At 56.2% G+C, this 19,310-nt stretch overlaps 1 protein-coding gene across 3 annotated transcripts in view; it reads left to right on the top strand.

Moving 5' to 3' along the window:
- Positions 1-15,297, top strand: part of LOC118671321 (SAP30 binding protein) — a 33,324-nt gene extending 18,027 nt beyond the window's left edge. For all 3 annotated transcript variants that reach the window (XM_036339393.1, XM_036339391.1, XM_036339390.1), the window contains 8 exons: positions 3,374-3,416; positions 7,821-7,909; positions 11,398-11,489; positions 12,271-12,331; positions 12,410-12,461; positions 13,301-13,359; positions 14,434-14,518; positions 14,838-15,297. In XM_036339393.1, the coding sequence (XP_036195286.1) occupies positions 3,374-3,416; positions 7,821-7,909; positions 11,398-11,489; positions 12,271-12,331; positions 12,410-12,461; positions 13,301-13,359; positions 14,434-14,518; positions 14,838-15,019 (663 nt within the window). In that variant the 3' untranslated portion in view covers positions 15,020-15,297. The remainder of the gene's footprint in view (positions 1-3,373; positions 3,417-7,820; positions 7,910-11,397; positions 11,490-12,270; positions 12,332-12,409; positions 12,462-13,300; positions 13,360-14,433; positions 14,519-14,837) is intronic.
- Positions 15,298-19,310: the final 4,013 nt, after the last annotated feature.

Raw genomic sequence — 19,310 nt, 5'->3', positions numbered from 1 at the left:
CATTCAGACTTTGACCAGCTGCAGGCCCTCCCTGCGGGCCAGAGAGGTGCACTCATCCAGCCCAGGCGGGTGTCCCTGCGCGTACAAGTCAAGACAGGTGGCCCCGTGCATTGCGAAACCCTGCCTTAGGGAAGAGGAAGAGAAGGAACAGTGGTTTCTGGTTGCCCTTCACTTGTACCCCTCGCTGCTCCCTTCCTGCCTGTGTGAGGGCGCAGAGAGAATCGCCTGGCTGCAGCTTTGGTCAGACCGGTTTCTTGAACCATCGACAGTTGGACAGCGGGAACCTTTTGTCTGTCCTTTTAAACACTTTGTCTAATGTTTGTTCTGACACCGAGGCTGGCTTCCAAGAGCGCTCTCGTGGGCGCTTGCTGCTGCTTTTGTACTGAATTCCTGGTACGTGACTAGGCCGCGACTGGGAAGAGGCTGTCTCTCCGAGTCTTCATCTAGCGTGTGCACACCCTCACCCCACCCCCAAGTCCCGTCCTCCCCGGAGGCTGCTTTTGTTGGATGAAACTGACCTCAGAGGCCAGTGGTGCGTAAATGGTTCTAATGCGCATGTTTTGGGTATTTGACACCTGTCCTCACTGGTCTCACCAGACACTGTGACTCCTTCCTCGTTGCTCGAAGGCCTGGACCCAGCTCCCACCTCCCAGCTGGGGGAAGATTCATGCTGATGGGCTGCAGGCCCCTGGCTGTGGGGCATAATCAAGCTTTTTCCTCGTGCTCAGGGCAGGGTGTGGGGTTAAGCAGCATTAGGGTCCAAAAGAACTCGGGCTGCTGGTGTCCTTGTTCAGGGACACGTTGGTACAGTGACACGTGCCAGGAGCTCACCACCCAGCGTGTTCGTGTCAGAGGGGGAAGAATTACCTTCTAAACAGGACAAGGTGTGGCCACCGGCGGGCACAGGTTCCCATTGCTTGACTCCTAGGGCCTTAGAAGTCCCACGGGTGCCTGTGACACAGGGGAATCTGCACAACCAGAGATTCCCAGTCTTTTCAGGAGACCGTTGTGCGGGATTGTGGCTTCTCACCTGTGGAGGCTCATTTACACGTTTGGCCGGCAGAGTTCTCTTAAGGCAGGACAGTCTTCTCGCACTTGGCATTGGGTCCACGCCCACTGGTCGGCCCTATGCTTGGAGTGACCGTGGAGCTGGATCCCACTGCGGAGAACTTGGGGTGGGACTTGTTCCTGGGGACTTTGGGTTGTGATTAAGAGTCCATGTGACTCAGGGTACACTCAGGGCACGCGTCGTGTGTGTGTGTGTGTGTGTGTGTGTGTGTGTGTGTGTGTGTGTGTTTGCACACGAACATTTTGTGAGGGTAAAAATAAAGACTAGACTAGTTGGCAAATTGAAACCAGCTGTTTTTATTTTGTGGGAGTAGAATGATTGATTTGGGGGGATGAGGAGCCAAGCCACAAAAGGAAAGACAAAGCCACCTCAGCTCGGCCAGGCAAGGACCTTGTGAAATGCAGGCTTCCCAGCCCTCCGCCTCCCTGTTGCTCAGGATCGCAGACCTACAAGAAGCCACAGGGAGGCTCGGGGCCTTGCACCTGCCCAGGCAGCCTCCAGAGTAGATCCCCTTTGAAGAGACGCGCTTGTTTGGGAACTGACTTCCTGTGTCCCTGGAGCAGACACCTAGAATCCCAACGTGGACAGCTTGCCTCCTTCCTGGCTCTGCATTTGGGGCTTTGGAAAGAGCCCCGGGGTGGCCTTTGAATGGTTAGCTAGGATGCACCCAACTGATGTTCCCACAATTAGCACCCGAAGGCTGTCCCTGCAGGGAAATTTAAGGGCCTTTCCCCCATTTTGTTACTGCCACGCTCTCTAGCATTTGTTGCCCCAGAGTCCCTGCCACAGAGGGGTTGTTGTGGAGCAGCTGGTTGGTGACCAGCCTGGATTTGGCGTGGCCGTCCTCCAGGTGCACCTCCGACCCGCTCGGTCCCAGCACAGGCCAGCTTCCTCTGTGCCCACCTGCTTGGCAGGGGTGAGAGGTAGAGAAACAGGTTGCTAAGCAGCCTGGCCTGGACATGGTGCCGGTCCAGTGAACAGCTGCATTGTTCAGGAGAGTGGGTGGGTGTGTGTGTGGGGGGGGGGGCTGTCCCACAATCAGTAGGGACTTTGGGGGAAGGGACTGAGGTCTTCTACTCTGGCCTTAGCGTGGACCATGGCGTGGGAGGTGAGGTGGCCTTCCCGCACCCCCCTTTCTGACACGGGATCTGGGTGTAAGGTTTCCTCGTGAGTGGAGTGCAGAGCTCTGCAGCTGTTTCCACGGACCAGCCTTGCCAGAGCCCTTCCTGTCTGAGCTCCTCCCTCACCGACCAGAGCGAAAGCAAATGGGGCCCACAACTTCCTGGGAGCCCAGCTTCTGCCACTTTAGCGTGTGGTGGCACTTTCGCCCCCTGATCTGTGTTCAAGGGGCTAAGTTTCCCCAGAAATGGAGAGATGCGGGGTCCTGGTGATGGACATTTGGGACAGCGCAAGCAAGGGAAGGCCTCCCTCCCCGGGGCTGGGCCTGTGAGGAGGCTGGGCCCTTCCTTCTCCAGGTAGACCCAGGTGAGGCGAAGCCTTTACGTGGCGGGAAATGCACAGCAAGGCCAGGAGGTCTGCTCAGAAACCTGTGCTCTTAGGGCTCTGCACACGCCTCGAACAAAGGACCGTGGAAGTAGGTGTGGGGCAGTGGTTTGCATTAAGATCAGAGAGACCTTTTCTTTAGAGGGAATGGAAAGCCGACGGGAGAGAGCCAGCAGGTGAGGAGGGGGGAGCCAGCAGGGGAGCAGGGGAGAGCCAGCAGGGGAGCAGGGGAGAGCCAGCAGGTGAGCAGGGGAGAGCCAGGAGAAGCCCCTCTGGTTCGGTCACTGGTCAAAGGCCGCTCCGTGCCTGCTCCGCTCCGGTTCCATGGGCTGCCCCCTGTGATGAAGTCTCCCTTTTTTTGCTTAAACTAAAAGTTAGAAGATCTCTTTGGAGTAGATAGTCTTTTGTGTTTAGTGTTGGTATTTCATGTTATAAAGTAGCCCCCTCTTGCTTCCTCAGTCCCAGGTTGGGGCGGCGGTGTCCTGGGTGACTGGCCAGGGGACGGCATCGGGAGGGTCCTGGTGTGCGGGTGGCACTGGCTGGCGTTTGTTCTCCGTGGTGATGGTATTGGTGCTGCTGGAGGCTGTGAGGAGAGACTGACGTGGGTGACTGGAGCATCACAGCTGCTCTGATGAAGGAAGAAGGGGGGTCAGGGATCCCCAAAACCCCTCCCCCAAGCATCGCTCGCTCTTAGATGCCTTCACCTTTTTCCTTCCTCGATTATCCTGAGTGGTCTCTGCGTAAAGCAGCCGGGGGTCAGGAGCCAGGCTTACCGCCTTGTGTTTCTGTTTGTCTTTGCAGGATAACCCAGAAGTAGAAAAGCGGGACCCACAGGAATTAGTTGGTAAGTTCCCAGGGGGCCTCGGGCATATTTCTGAGCCTTGCCAGGGCCTGCGGGCATGGCTCCTCTGCTGTGATCCTTGTCTCCCCTTCTCTCTCTCAGGGCCTTTGGCATTTCCTAAGATGTCCGGGTAAGACACCCACAAACAATTCTTCTTTGGAAATCATAGTCATGTGATTTCACTGGCTCCAGCAGTGCTGTAGGGGGGACTCAGAGCCCCATGGAGCTGGGAGCTCAGTCCCCTTTTGCCCTGGACCTGTCCTCCGTCCCTGTACCCCCTTCTCGCCCTCTGCTGGCATATTCATGTGCTCAAGGAGCAGATATGTGGCCTCTGCTGGCACTTTGCTCTGTCCCTGGGGGAGAGCATGCCTCACAGTCCTGGAGTCCAGGATCCTTTGTGACTTGAGGGCAGGGCAGTTACATTTCTGGAAAATGGCATCCAGGTCTGTTAAACCCCAGCCTCCTCATCCTCTTAGAAGCCCCTCAACTCCATCATGGCCTGGACTTTGCAGCTGCTCTCCCAGAGCCAGCAAACCTCACCGAGGGGTTGACGCTCCCTGTGGCAGCCCCTTTCTGCCTGCTGACGCTTCACAAAGCAGGGTGCCTTCTCCCCGGCTGCTGGCCCCCCTCCCCAGGCAGCCTGGGGAGCCCAGGGCTCAGCCTGGAAACACTGCTTCCGGCTGCGCCTTCACCTGTCCTTTCCCTGGACAGGGTCCCTTCACCGGGGGTGGGAGGTGAGGACCCATTCTGGTTTTCTCCTGAAAGAATTAAAAATTATTCCGTTTGTCTTCTGAGGAAGGATTGGGTAGGAACGTGACCGCTCTGAGTGGCCCTTTATTCCTGAGTTCTCTGATGGAGTGTGAGTCCTTCAAATCCTGTGAAAATCAGACCTTTCCTCAGACCTTAGGGTTTGCTCTTTAGAAAATGGCGCTGTAGGGGCACTGGTTGGCTTTGTGGGCAGAGAAAGAACACCCCCTGCCAGGACGCCCGTGGCCTCCCCGAGTGGGTGGTCCCTGGTGAGGACAGGCTGGAGCCCCTCCCTGTGCCCCATTGTCTTTGCTGTTTATTACCAAGAAACGGGGGCGGGGGGGGGGGGTCAGAGAGCAGCCCACCCAGGAGCCCGCGGCCACATTGTCCTCCAGTCCCACTGGCAGTGCTCACGCCTGGCAGGCGGCGGAATGTGTGTGGGCATCAGTCATGTCCGCTCCAACGTCCACGACCAACTCTCACTTTTTCTCTCCTGCCGCTTTTAGAAAATAGCGGTGTTGAGGTGTGACTTGCCCGGAGTAAGAGTCACCGGTTTAAGGTGCGCCGTCGGGTGCGTTTTGACGGGATGCAGTGGTGAGCCCACCGCAGACTACAGAACATCTCACTGACCCCAGAACGTCCCCTGGCCCCTCCCTCAGCCAGCCAGGCAGAGACCTCCCTTCACCGTGGTTTTCCTCATTCAGAAGGTCACAGAAGTCAGGGTTTCTCAGCCTCGGCACTGGCGGCATTTGGGGGCTGGATAACTCTTTGCTGTGGGGGCCTGGCCTGTGCCTCGGACAGTGTGTTAGCATCACTGGTCTCTATGGCCCAGATAGCGGTAGCACTGCCCTCCTCCCGGCCCACCTGTGACAGTTAGAAATGTTTCTAGACATCGCCCAACGTCCCTTCTTGTTTTCGTTTGTTTTCATTGTTTCGTTGTCTGCACCGTTTCTGTAATCCACTCACCTGCAGAGGACATAGCCCTGAGCCTCATTGTTTGGTTGCCGCTACCCGTTCTCACTGAGGAGGCACAGCCGAACACAGTGCCTGTTCCCCCTCCTTTCGTCCATTCTCTGGATGGAGGACTCGGGTTGCTCCCCTGGTGTGAAAGCATTTCATCTGTGTAGACAGCCCCAGGTTTAATGGAGCAAATGACAGCAAAGGAGCTGACCTACTGGTCTTTCCAGCTGCTTGAGCACACACTCTCCATCCCCTCCAGGTGCCCACCAATACCCACGGGCGTGCCTGGCACCGTGGTGCCTGGGTGGTGTTCTTCATGACACTTGTGAGCTAGTGCCTCCTGCCCACAGCCCCACAGTACCCGCCAGGCATCCTTTCCTCCCTCATTACTAAGCCAGCTGACTGGCTGCTCCTGCCAGATTGGCACCTGGCGGCTATGGTGCTGTCGCTGTTTCATGACTTGGGTGTGCACGGGGGTGAATCACACCGAGGGCAGGCTTCTCAGATCCTGAGTGTGGCCGCCTGACAGACCCAGGAGCAGCTAGACGTGGCTGCCGCTCCCCACTGGTGCCGCGCCCCCCCCCCCCCCCCCCCCCGGTGCTGGGCATGTTTCTCAATGTGTCTCCTGGGGAAATGGAGGCTCTGGCTACGCAAACAGCCAATAGGTGGGTTTGATGTCATCTACTTTTGATTCACCCTGGGACTAGGAATGAACCGCTAAAAGGTTGCTCCTGAAATCGAAGGGATAACCTTTTATTTCGTTTCCTGAATGTATCCCTTCATTTGCCAGCTACTTCCTAGGAATTCTCTTGTTCTAACCCAGCATCTCAGAAGGGGCTCTCCCTGCCCCTGCCACACTGTGTACCATTTGAGCCCGAGTGTGGTTGGGTTGCTGTGGCAACACTGTCACACCCTGTTTTTCCTAAAGGCTTTCCTGGAAAATGCCAAAGGGCATTCTTTGTCTCTGTGTCACGTGCACACAGGCACTCTCCGCGCCAGGGAAGAGTTCACCCCTCCCTGCCGGGTGCCCGCAGCCTGCCCGGGCCCTGCTCACTCTTGTTGCTCACGCTCATGACATCGGAGGCCCAGCTCACCCAGCCATTCCCTCAGCCCGGCTCTGCAGCTGCTTGAATCTGGGCCTTCGAACTCCAGTTTCTCTTGGGCTGGAGGAAGGAGGAAGTCAGAATGAGTTTGAACTTCAGCCAGATCTGGGTGTCACCCTTGCTTCAGGAGGCAGGAGGCAGAGGAAGGTGCTGGGCAGAGAGCAGCACATGGTTCCCTGCTGGAAACGGCTCCGAGGCCGCACTGCCATCTGGGTCCACAGCAGGATGCCTCCCAGGCTCGGTCCTCCTGTCCTCGCCCCACCTGGCAGCTCTCGTGCTCGGTTCTTGGGGGGTGGGCACCTGGTGCAGGCCCACTGACACACTGAGAGGTGACACCCTGCCCTGGCTGAGCCCAGTCTCGGTGCTGGCAGTGGGTGCGGGTGTGTTCGGCCACCGCTGAGACTGGTTAAGCCAGGGAGCCCTACCCTCAACTGTATCAGCACCGAGCTCTTTACAGTAACAATGGAAATCAGAGCACCTTGTCTGCTAAGACACATCTTCGCCTTGGAGAAGGGGAGGCTGTGCCAGGCCACCCCCAGGCAGAGCGCAGCCACTCGGCCAACCCGGCACACACAGGGGACCCAGGAAGTGCCTGCTGGGCGTTGCTGGTGCTTTTTGTTCATTCTTTCTCTTCATCCTGCCCCACCCCGTTCCGCCTGCTGTTTTGCTCATTGTATGGTCCTTTTCATGAGAGAGTGTTTTTAAAGAGCACAGGCAGACCTCACAACAAACAGCGCATTGTCCGAGTGAGCCAGAGCATGGCTGCAGTAGCAGGGGCGGCCGGGGCGGGGAAAGGAGTGGGGAGGGGAGACTTGGGGGGCAGTGGCAGGTCTCCGAGGGAATGGTCCCTTGGGACTTGTGGTTCTCCACTTCAGAATCGGGCCTTTTGTTCCCAAGAATGAGGTGGACCAAAGAGGGTCAGTCGGTTTGTTTATTTTTTTAAAGACCCTAAGCTAATTTCCAACAGGTAATTTTTTTAATGCCATTTATGCACAAAGCAGCTTTGAATGCGTGGAGTCCCCAAATCTAGGGAGCCTTGTGCCCTCTTTATCCTTTATCTTAGGGTGAAAAGGCTGGCATTAAGCAGATCTGAATTTCCAGAGCCCTGGGAGCTGCTTTAAGGACACAGCCAGTGCAGGGCCAGAGTGAGCTGGAGCTGGCTCACTGTCAGCCAGTGTGCACATCCCTCCCCGCCCTGGGTTCAGCTCCTGCACATTGGCAGCCTGCCGTTGGCCATGGCAGAGTTTACACCACGGGAACTGGCAGGTGCTGCAGATAGTGGCTGCTCCCTCCCCACCTCCCATTTACCAGCACCGCCCAGGCATACTCTTTCCTTGGAAGTTACTGCTGTGCCATGTTGGCGTGCATGCTTTACACTGTACCTTCTGCCTGAACTTTCCTTCCTCCAGGCGGGCACATGCTGGCTCCTTCTGGTCACATGATCTCAACTCAGATGACACCACCCGCTGAGGGGCTACTCTGAACACTTCCATAGCGTGTATCCCTCCCTGAAAACAGTGTATGTGCTTTCCCCCCATGTGTACCTCCTATTCTCACCCCCAGCTCCCTACAGAATTTTCCTCTGTTCTCTCAACAGCCTCCTTTTCTGAAAGAGTCCGGAATATGTCACCTGATGAAATCAAGATCCCGCCAGAGCCCCCGGGCAGATGTTCAAATCACCTGCAGGTAGGCACCGAGCTTGACTCTGTGGCCGGGGCAGGTGTCTGGTTTGGTCCGGCTTGAAGAGGCTTCTGTAAAAGAAATACCCAGGTGGGAGGAGCCTGCAGTCCGGTTACCTCCCTTATCCGCTCTCCGGAGTGGCTGTGTACCCATGCCACCCTCCGCCACCTCACCTGGTGCTGGCTGTGTACCCATGCCCCCCTCCGCCACCTCACCTGGTGCTGGCTGTGTACCCATGCCACCCTCCGCCACCTCACCTGGTGCTGGCTGTGTACCCATGCCACCCTCCGCCACCTCACCTGGTGCTGGCTGTGTACCCATGCCACCCTCCGCCACCTCACCTGGTGCTGGCTGTGTACCCATGCCACCCTCCGCCACCTCACCTGGTGCTGGCTGTGTACCCATGCCACCCTCCGCCACCTCACCTGGTGCTGGCTGTGTACCCATGCCACCCTCCGCCACCTCACCTGGTGCTGGCTGTGTACCCATGCCACCCTCCGCCACCTCACCTGGTGCTGGCTGTGTACTAACTGCCACCCTCCGCCACCTCACCTGGTGCTGGCTGTGTACCCATGCCACCCTCCGCCACCTCACCTGGTGCTGGCTGTGTACCCATGCCACCCTCCGCCACCTCACCTGGTGCTGGCTGTGTACTAACTGCCACCCTCCGCCACCTCACCTGGTGCTGGCTGTGTACCCATGCCACCCTCCGCCACCTCACCTGGTGCTGGCTGTGTACCCATGCCACCCTCCGCCACCTCACCTGGTCCTGGCTGTGTACCCATGCCACCCTCCGCCACCTCACCTGGTGCTGGCTGTGTACCCATGCCACCCTCCGCCACCTCACCTGGTGCTGGCTGTGTACCCATGCCACCCTCCGCCACCTCACCTGGTGCTGGCTGTGTACCCATGCCACCCTCCGCCACCTCACCTGGTCCTGGCTGTGTACCCATGCCACCCTCCGCCACCTCACCTGGTGCTGGCTGTGTACCCATGCCACCCTCCGCCACCTCACCTGGTGCTGGCTGTGTACCCATGCCACCCTCCGCCACCTCACCTGGTGCTGGCTGTGTACCCATGCCACCCTCCGCCACCTCACCTGGTGCTGGCTGTGTACCCATGCCACCCTCCGCCACCTCACCTGGTGCTGGCTGTGTACTAACTGCCACCCTCCGCCACCTCACCTGGTGCTGGCTGTGTACTAACTGCCACCCTCCGCCACCTCACCTGGTGCTGGCTGTGTACCCATGCCACCCTCCGCCACCTCACCTGGTGCTGGCTGTGTACCCATGCCACCCTCCGCCACCTCACCTGGTGCTGGCTGTGTACTAACTGCCACCCTCCGCCACCTCACCTGGTGCTGCGCTGGCTGGGGCACCCTGGCTTGCCCTCCATGAGGGCCTATACCTAGACAGAGAAGATGACATACCCTTTCTATGCAACCCAGCTGAGCCAATGAGAACATTTCAGAAGGAACTTTTTTTAACACATTGTATGCGGGAAACGTGTTTACACGTTTTACGTATTTATACGTTCTACCAGTGTAGTAGAGCACGGGACACGTATTAATACGTTTTTTATAGACTAGCGGTAGAATGCGGGTAACGTATAAATACGTAAACTAAAGTTATCGTAATTTTACTGAACGTTGCCATTTGCGCAAAAATGGCCCGCGCCACCTGTTAGCGCGCAATAAAAACTACCCGCAAACAATGTGTTAAGAAACCGAGGGACTGTCAGAATGTAAAATAAATTATAAAAATGTTAAACACGAGCATTTTTTTATGCCTAAAATTCCCATGCTCGTATCCCAAAAATGCCAGCTCACTAGCTGCTTGTCATCCAGTCCCATACAGACCTGAGCTGAGGTTTTGAAACCCCAGGGACGCGGAGCAGTTAGTGCAGTTACCCCTTGGGAGCAGGCCCTCGGGGACAGCTGGGGTCCGGCCTTCTAGCCTCTGAGAGGGTTTCTAGTCCCCCTTCAGGTCCCCTGTGAGTGGGACCTGTGACAAGCAGTAGGTAGACCCCCTCTGCCAGCTGCCTGCGGTGGCCACGGGGCTACCTGCTCCACCTTGGACCCCATAGAGCAGTGGTTCTCAACCTGTGGGTCGCGACCCCTTTGGCGGTCAAATGATGCTTTCACAGGGGTCGCCTAAGACCATCCTGCATATCAGGTATTTACATTACAATTCATAACAGTAGGAACATTACAGTTGTGAAGTAGCAACGAAAATAATGTTATGGTTGGGCCACAACATGAGGAACTGTATTTAAAGGGCCAGAAGGTGGAGAACCACTGCCATAGAGGCTCCACCTTGGACCCCATAGAGTCCTCTGGACCCCCGTGCTGCTCCGCAGGCGCGTGCACCACCTCGCGGATGGTGACTCATGGGGCCGGGCTGTGGAATGCAGCGGGCGGGGGCTTCGGCGCAGTGAAGATTCTCTTCCCTTTCCGGAAGTCTCCTCCCTCTGCTGAGTCGTCAACCCCCTGCCCGCCACCCCCAAGCCTAGTGTAACCTCCACACCAGGCAACAAGTCTCAGCCTGTCAGGACAGTCTAGCCATCTGCCAGGCACAGACAGCCGCTCAGCCTGAGGTTAGGGCATTTCTCCTCTAGATCCTCCTCGTGGGAGAGAGCACGACGCAGCACACCTTTCCGCTCCCCCGAGATGGGGGAGTCGTCTCATGGCCCAGGAGACCCAGAAAAGTCCTCTGTAAGAGAGGGCTGCCCCATAGGCCGGGCCTTCTGTGGGCCTCCCTGCCTGCCTGTGCCATAGCGCTCAGGTCTGTCCCTCTCGGCTCCTCTCTTCCCTGGTAGACAGATTGCAACCTCTCTCTCTCTCGGTGCTTCCGCTGGCCACGGCAGAAAGGTGGGCCTTCGCAGTCACCTCTCCCAGCGTTCCCAAAGGGCATCTCTTGGACTTCTAACCCCCCACCTCCGCTCACAAGTGAGAGATGAACTTGACCCCTGACGGTGGCTCTTGATGAAGTGGTGGGGACCAGCCATCTGTGAGCTTCCCCACAAAGACATTCTAGGAAGTTTGTGAGGCCAAATCCAAAAAACTCTACTCCTGCCTTCCTCCGAAGGACACAGCCTTCTGGTCTCCCGCTGAGGACTTGCCCCCGTGTTAACATGTAAAACCAGCCTCCAGCCCCTGCCCATCACCGCTAGTGCCTGACACTCCTCTCCCGATGATTCAGGAGCTGCCGAACCAGGTGGGGACTCGTCCACGGTCTTCTCTGTGGCTTCTCGGCCTTGACCTTTTTACTACTCCCTCTGCCAGCTATCCAGAGGGAGTCAGGAGGAAAAGCATGGTGTAAACAGGCTGCTCGCGGTTCAGAGGCTGGTCAGAGGCTGGGTGGAGAAAGTGTGGCTGGAACAGGGCTTTAGGCGGCCCTGGACCTCCTGTGTCCGTGTGTCCACACAGCCCATGTGACCACAGACTGGGACTGGGGCATGGTGGGGTCATAGGGCCCTCTGTTTCTCTTCTGTAGGACAAGATCCAGAAGCTGTATGAGCGGAAGATGAAGGAGGGGATGGATATGAACTACATGATCCAGAGGAAGAAAGAGTTTCGGAACCCCAGGTGAGTTTCCCATGAGCCTGCAGGGTTGGTTGAGTCATTGATGTTGGACCAGGGACTGAGCTGCCCCATGGATGTGGCGAGGAGAGACCCAGCTAGGATCCCACCTGAGCCCAAAGGGACCATCAGCCAGTTTGCGATCCTAGCCGGACATTTACTATTTCAGATCCAAGCTGCACATAAACCAGTGTGTGGACTGGGAGCCAAGAGGCCAGGCCGAGAATGGGGCCTGCCTGGGTTCTTATACCTGCTCAGCTCCTAAAGTACGTGACCTCACAAGGCTTCGGTTTCCTCATCCATGAGTGAGGGGGTTGGACTAGACCATTGTGGGTTCTTCTCTCACCTCTAAGAAGTCCCTGGTTCTGCGTGTAGGCGACAGACTTTAGGACAGAGCTGTCTGGTCTTACTCTGCCCAGTGCCTGAGCAAGGGGCACACCTGGGAAAGTCGGGTGTGATGGCAGCAGGGACCTGCCCTGGCCTCTGGGCCTGAGTGTGGTAGCCCCAACCCAGCCACAGCTGGAGGTCAGGTGTCCAGGTCAGACCCCAAAAACGCAGCCCTCACCTCGATACCGTTCAGCCTGCCCCTGGCTAGCCGTCATCCCGCGAGAGTGGCGGGCAGAAAGGACTGGTCATGTCGGGCCTGTGCACATCTCCCTCCCGCTGGGAAGCTTGCTGAGACAGCCCCGCTGGGTTTTCAGATTTTATCTGAGCCCAGAAGCTGGGTGGTGGTGAGCTCTTAAACTCTGGCGCCCCTGCTCAGGGCCTCATCCTTTTCTTCTTCCAGCATCTACGAGAAGCTGATCCAGTTCTGTGCAATTGATGAGCTCGGTACCAACTACCCAAAGGTACGTCCCGCAAGGAGGCTGAGGCTGAGGGAGAGAGATGGCCCTTACTGACTACAGCGTTAACCTTTTCTTTTTCAGGATATGTTTGACCCCCATGGCTGGTCTGAGGACTCCTATTACGAGGCATTAGGTAGGTAGTCATCTGTCTGTCCGTCCGTCCACCTGCACACCCATCTGTCCCTCCATCTGGTCGTCTGTACGTGCAGTCATTCAGTCACCAGGCAACATGCATTTCAAGGTCTCCTGTTAGTCCCTGCCCACGGAGCTGGTGTACAGCCCTGAACAAGACAGGCCCCATCCCTGGCTTAGGAGGCTTATGACACAAAGAAGACAGAGGGTTGAAGGGGGAATTCCAGCAGTGAGTGCTATGCGATGGGGTGCAGGCAGGGCCACCTGACCAGGCCAGGGGCTGGGCACTGAGGAAACACGTTCAAGCAGAGGTTTGATGATGCCGAGGCCAGCCCAGCGGTAGACGGGTCACAGGCAGGGGGACGGCATGTTGTGAGGCCGCGAGAGCACAGCTTTTTCTCGCGGGTGGGGGGAGGGGGCGCGTTAGGGGGGACGGGGAGGAATTTCAAAGGGTCCATGCCCTCAAGTGACAGGTCTCAAACCAGCAGCCCATGGACCAGATCCGGCCTGCAGACGGGTTTTGTTTGGCCCACACAAGTCTTGTCTTGCTTTAATTTGAACAGCTGACAAGATTCTCCCTGAAAAGCCATAATTCCAGCTTCTCATGGTCCAGGGAAGGTAGTCGATACCGGGCCTTCTGTATTCCCACACGGAGCGGGCAGCTGGACTCGGAGCGTGCGCACCTGGGCCTTTGGGTTTGAGGCCCTCGGGCCTAGAGGCCACCTTAGTGCATCAAACAAGATGCAGGGAAGGCAGCCAGTGCTGGACTAAGGTCCCTCAGCCTAAAGTGTAGGAGCTGTCCCAAGGCCTCTTTTGTAACAGCTCCTCTTGTCTTTGTAGCCAAAGCCCAGAAGGTTGAAATGGACAAATTGGAAAAAGCCAAAAAGGAGCGAACCAAAGTAAGCGATGGGCAAATGTCCTGGATGCAAGGGGAGTGTTTAGGGTTTGTGGGTCCTGCTGGCCGAGCCTCAAGGGCTCCAGGCTGCTCTCCGGCCCTGCCCCCACCCCAGTTCATTGCCTGGGTGCCTTGTGAAGGGACAGGCCTTGCTTGCTTTTCAGCCTGTCTCAGCTTTAAGTCACTTTCCAGTTGCTTCCATTTGGTTTCTTGGATCTTGTAGTTGCTGCCTTTGTCCCTCCATCCCCACCCCTGACAGCTGCAGAGCCCTGATGGCTCTCTCTCTGGGGCCGTTGTGTCCTCCCTGGCTGAAGGGAGGCAGGTATTTCCTCCTGAGAGCGCTCTGGTCGGTGCCTTTCGTGGCCTCCAGAGCTGACCTTGGCGGCCTGCCCAGTGCTTCCCTGTAGGTCCTCGTCTGATGGCCAGGTGACCCCTCACGTTAGGACCCTGAGCACCGCTTCTTCCCGAGCAGGACGGGAGCTTTGGGGAAGGGAAATGTGGCTGTGAGACCAGCACTTTATGACCAGAGCCTCCGAGAGAAAGTTCAGGACAAAGCCCCTCCCGCCTTCGGTTTGGCCTGACCCTCCCACAGCTGTGGCCGCCAGGACGCCTCCCTCACCCCCAGGCAGAGGAGCTGCTGGGCCCTCTGGGCGCTGTGCTGGGGCTGTCGGGTTTTCTCATTCTTAGCCCTGGATTGAGTTCCCTTCGCTCTCCTTTCCCTCCCCCTCCCAAGCCCCAGGGTCCCGAGCTTCCTTCCCCTGTGCTGCCGGCACCCCTTCCTCCTGGTGTGAGGAGGGGGCCTGGGCATGGGAGGTGGGGCGGCGGAAGGGGTGCTCCTGGCGTGTGCAGAAGCCTGGTGATGCGGGAGGATCCAGTGTCTGGGGAGTTTTCTTCCGAGTAAAAATCCCCTTCGGGCGCCTCTGGAACACTCCCCTCCCCCCAGCCACGCTGGCGCGGGTCCTCAATGCCTGCTTTGTGTGGTGCCAGCCACACGCCTGTGCCCCAGGGCAGATGGCTGGCACGAAGGTGGGACCAGCCTCGTTGCCCAGGTCTCACTCCCTTCCCTCTTGCCCTCCAGATTGAGTTTGTGACCGGCACCAAGAAAGGCACCACGACCAACGCCACGGCCACCACCACCACCACGGCCAGCACAGCTGTTGCAGGTAGAAGGCGCTTGTCTGTTTCCGGCTGCACCACAGATGGAGCAAGGGTTTCCCTGCCTCGTGGGGGGAACAGACCCCACAGGGGTGGGGGGTCCCCACGGGGACTCGGGCCTCGGCTCCACCTCCCTGTGCTTTTGTCTGAGCCCAGAGATGTCGAGCCAGCCTTGGAGGCCAGGCAGGCCCCCGGTTCACAGGCTGCCCCTTGGCTTTCCGTGGCCGGCCCTGAGGCTCCTGTTCCCTACGCTCTGGCCGCTGCTTCTGGAAAGGGGTGTCTGTTTGCTTTGTCTTGGTCCTGACCTCTCTCTCGCCTTATTTCCAGATGCTCAAAAGAGAAAGAGCAAGTGGGACTCAGCCATCCCAGTGACAACCATAGCCCAGCCCACCATCCTCACCACCACGGCAACCCTGCCGGCTGTCGTCACCGTGACCACCAGTGCCAGCGGCTCCAAGACCACCGTGATCTCTGCCGTGGGCACCATCGTGAAGAAGGCCAAGCAGTGACCCAGGCACCAGCTTGGAGCGGCTCGGACATTCCTTCCCGTCCAGGGAGGAGCCGCTCCAGGGCTTGATAAGAGATGAGACTGCCGCCCAGTGACGATGCTCGCGGGAGCTTCTGCGTTGTATATTTCAGGACTGGGACCTGCTCCCCAGAGGCCGCCCCGCGAGGAGCCTCTGTGTGGCCTTCCAGCCAAACGGATGTTGCTGCAGAGATGTGGGCTGTGGACAGGGTCCTTGCGCCACCCGGGTCCATTGCCCTATTAAAAGTGCTTGTTCTTGCATCTTGGCATCTCGGATGCATTGGGCTCTCCTACAGTCAGTTTGCAGGCGAACGCGGAAGCTCAGGTGTCCTCTCCGTCTTCCGGTTGGGGTTACTACTCAGTGTTGAGGGCTGGCCCAGGAAGATGCCATGGCAGGAGGGGGCCCAGACAGTGGGTGAGGCCCTGTGTAGCCACTGCCCGCTGTCTCACTTCCAAAACCCAGCCAGTTCTCATCCAGGAGCGGAGGCCGCTGCTCCCTTGGGGGTGATTGAGCTTCCGGACCCCTTGGACACACCCACACTTTAAAGTCAGACCAGTTCCCAGGAGGGCTGGGGTTGATCCCCACCCACACAGGGAGGGGCAAAGCCTCAGCTCCTGGCCACAGCTGCCTGGGCCCTGGGTACCCCCCCCAGCGCTGCCCGGTGCGGCAGGGAGATGAATCACCTCCTGCCCTGGCGGGGGCAGCTCATTGTTTACAGGAGAGCGGGCTCCTGGGAGGATCCTGCCTCCACACCCTTCCTGCGCCCGTTATCTCTGCCCCACAGCAGCCCCGGGCAGCACCAGTAATCGCTGGGCTCCTCTTGGGGCCAGAACAGGTTTCCCAGCCGTGGCCAACCCAAAGGGGACGCGTTTGCCTCGCCTGCTCTTTGCCACCTCTCCACGCCCGCGGAAGGGCTGCGCGCAGGGAAGGAAGCCGGGCTGTGAAGAGCCGAGTTGCTTCCATGGGGCACGCGGAGGTGGGGAAAGGTGCTCCTAAAATGCACCTGATGCTGTTCGGATGAGTCTGCCCCTGCCGCCCCCAGAATCAAATCAAATCACACTCATCCCCTCCCCCACACACAGCACTTGGCACTAGAGGACCCTCTCTCTCCTCCTCTGATAGGACTTTGCAACCCTGGAGAGGAGCTGCTGCCCCATAGTCCCAAGAGGTCTCTTTTTTTAATCATTTTGTTTTTAAACTTTAAAAATGTTTTTATTGAGTTTTTGGAGAGAGAAACATCAATGAGAAACACTGATCAGCTGCCTCCTGCACACCCCCTATTGGGGATCGATCCTGCAACCCAGACATGTGCCCTGACGGGGAATGGAACCGGCCACCACTCGGTGCATGGGACGACGCTCAACCAACTGAGCCACACCAGCCAGGGCCCAAGAGGGTCTCTTAAGGGGCTTCCTCCCCTGCATCCTCCACCAGGGGCCCCTGCTGTGGACGTGGGGGGGCCTCAAAAATCAAATATGGGACTACCATGTGGCCCCTCAGTCCCACTTGGGGGTACTGTGGGGCCTTGACTTACGAGTGTCCCGACTAACGAGTTTTTCAAGATACGAGCTGTCTCTCTGCCGATTTTTTGCTTTGAGTTGCGAGCTAAAATTCGGGTTACGAGCCAGCTTCAGATAGCCCACCGCTAGTTGGCGCAGCGAACGTCACAGTGAACGCCACAACATAAGCCCAGCATCACGTGTCTCACTCGTTCACTGTTGATTTGACATATGAGTAATTTGAGTTACGAGCTCCGTCATGGAACTAATTAAACTCGTAAGTCAAGGCCCCGCTGTATATGTCCAAAAGAAAAGCAGGGTCTGAAGTTCTGTTCATCTTCACAGTGTCCAAGAGTGAAAGCAACCAGGCTCCATTGAAGGTTGAGGGATGAAAAACTGTGGCCTATATGTACAAGGGAATATTCTGTCTGAAAGGGAAGGAAATGTGACACATGCTGCAGTAGAGGTGAACCGTGAGGACATGGTGCTCAGTGAAGTAAGCCAGCCACAAAGACAAATACTATGATTCCACTTCTACGAGGTAGCTTTACTAAAGGAGTAAAATTCATAAAGATGAAAAATTGAACAGTAACCAGGGCTGGGGGTAGGGGGTCCGGGGTGCTGTTTAATAAGTATAAACGGTCTGTTTGCAAGATGAGCAAGTTCTGGAGATCTGTTGCCCAAAAATGTGAATGTACTTAACCCTATTGATCTGTACATTTAAAAATTAAGATGGTAATTTTTGTTATATTTTTTACTACGATTTTTTTTTTAATCGGGTTGCTTTGTAATAGTAATTAAAATTTTTTTTACCCCTAGCCAGTTTGGCTCAGTGGATACCAAAGGGTCCCGGGTTCGATTCCGATCAATTGCAGGCTCCTCCCCAGGCTGGGCCCTGGTTGGGGCTCGTGCAGGAGGCAACCAATCAATGTGTTTCTTTCACATCGATATTTCTGTCTTTCCCTCTCTCTTCCACTCTCTCTAAAAATCTACGGGAAAATATCCTTGGGTGAGGATTTTTAAAAAATTATTTTTTAACAAAAAAAGAAAAGCAACATCAAAAAAAAAACAAAACAACATTTCCCCAGTATTTTTGGAGGCGCATAGTTCATCCCCTGTTGATAAAGGGAACCTCTTTTTTTTTAATCAGAAGGATGCCTTCTATTAAATGTAGAAACAGAAAATCACAATTCTGCAGCGTCAAAAGAATAGTTGATCCAGGCAAGGATCTACAGTGGACGCTAAAACTCTTCGGTGAGCGGTAACAGGAAACCGGGCAGGGTGACAAGGCACTGTCTAGATCAGCGGTTGCCAACTGGTGGTCCGTGAGGTCCGAAAGGTTGGCGACCCCGCTCTAGATTACTTCTGAATCACAAAGTGTAAAACATATTTCTACAAAGAAGACTGATGGCTGTCACTTCATCATCTCTCACAGTGAGACAGCTGACATGTGCCACCCATTAAAACCCGCAGCACAACCTAAGACCACTCTTGCCATAAATGGTTCACCTGGCCCTAGCCGGTTTGGCTCAGTGGATAGAGCACTGGCCTGCGGACTGAAGGATCCCGGGTTCAATTCCAGACAAGGACACATGCCCAGATTGAGGGCTCGATCCCCAGTAGGTGGTGTGCAAAAGGATGTGAACAAATGTAAGCCGATCAATGACTCTCATCATTGATGTTTCTAGCTCTCCCCCTCCCTTCCTCTCTGAAATCAAAAATTTATTTTTAAAAAATGTTTCACCTGAATCTAATCAGACTTTCAGACCCAACTTCCAGTTTGCAGGAGGCTAAAAAAGCCCAGTGACACCATGAGGAAGCAATCAAATCCAGACAGTGGGGCATTCTGCAGGTCAATTGGCTTTTAAAGGTCAATGGCGGTGGGGGGAGGGGGGACGCTGGTAAGAGAGTAAACAGCTGCAGTGGGTGACATGGAGTGGACGCTAATTCAAAAGGAAATAGTTATAATAGGGGACAACTAAGAAATTTTAATAGAATTGAGTCAGATATTAGGACATTCTTGTTCATTTTTTTAGGTGTGATAGTCATTGTGGTTGTGTGGGGGACCGGATACACATTTGGAGTATGGAGAGAAAATGTCATGGTATCTCCAACTTCAAATAGAAAGATACATGCATAGCCTTGAGCAGTGGCAGGAACGTAGGTTTATCCGAGGCATGATTGCTAATTGGAAAAAAAAAAAAAAGATAAAGGAATACATGACAAACATATAAAGTAAATATGACAAAGGTTCATTCTTGGTTGGGTCCAGGTATTAAAAATGCAGATGATCTTTATACTCTTTTCAACGTTTTTACATGTTTGAAAATATTCAAAACAAAGTTGGGGGGATTATAATCTTAAAGGGGGTCTACTGGCAACCCCCTGGCCCTCGGAGAGACCAGGCTAGCGGCTGTCCATCTGGGAGGCCACTCCCTCAGACGGGGCGGTCGGCACTGGGTCTCTACACTGCCCACCAAACTGTTTTGATCACACATCTCCTGTCTATCTTACACGTACCACTCTACCAGTAAGCGATGTATGTTGGCAGGCACAGGAATAGTGGGTTATCTGGCGCAGCCCTGTAGAACACGCTTCCCGCTGTGGCGCTCCCGGGAGCAAACAGGTGACGTATTCCATGCCTCGGGCTTTCCCCAGCCCCGGGCATAGGAGCTCATCCAATGCTTGTGAAATGAATAAGGAGCTGAACTAATGAGTGCACTGGCCTGGCCTGGGGTGCTGGGCGGTGGGAGGCAGTACAGAGCCCCGAGGAG

The sequence above is a fragment of the Myotis myotis genome, unplaced genomic scaffold (genome assembly GCF_014108235.1).
Source record: "Myotis myotis isolate mMyoMyo1 unplaced genomic scaffold, mMyoMyo1.p scaffold_m19_p_17, whole genome shotgun sequence".
Lineage (NCBI taxonomy): Eukaryota > Metazoa > Chordata > Mammalia > Chiroptera > Vespertilionidae > Myotis > Myotis myotis.
This window is presented reverse-complemented; position numbering and strand designations above follow the sequence as displayed.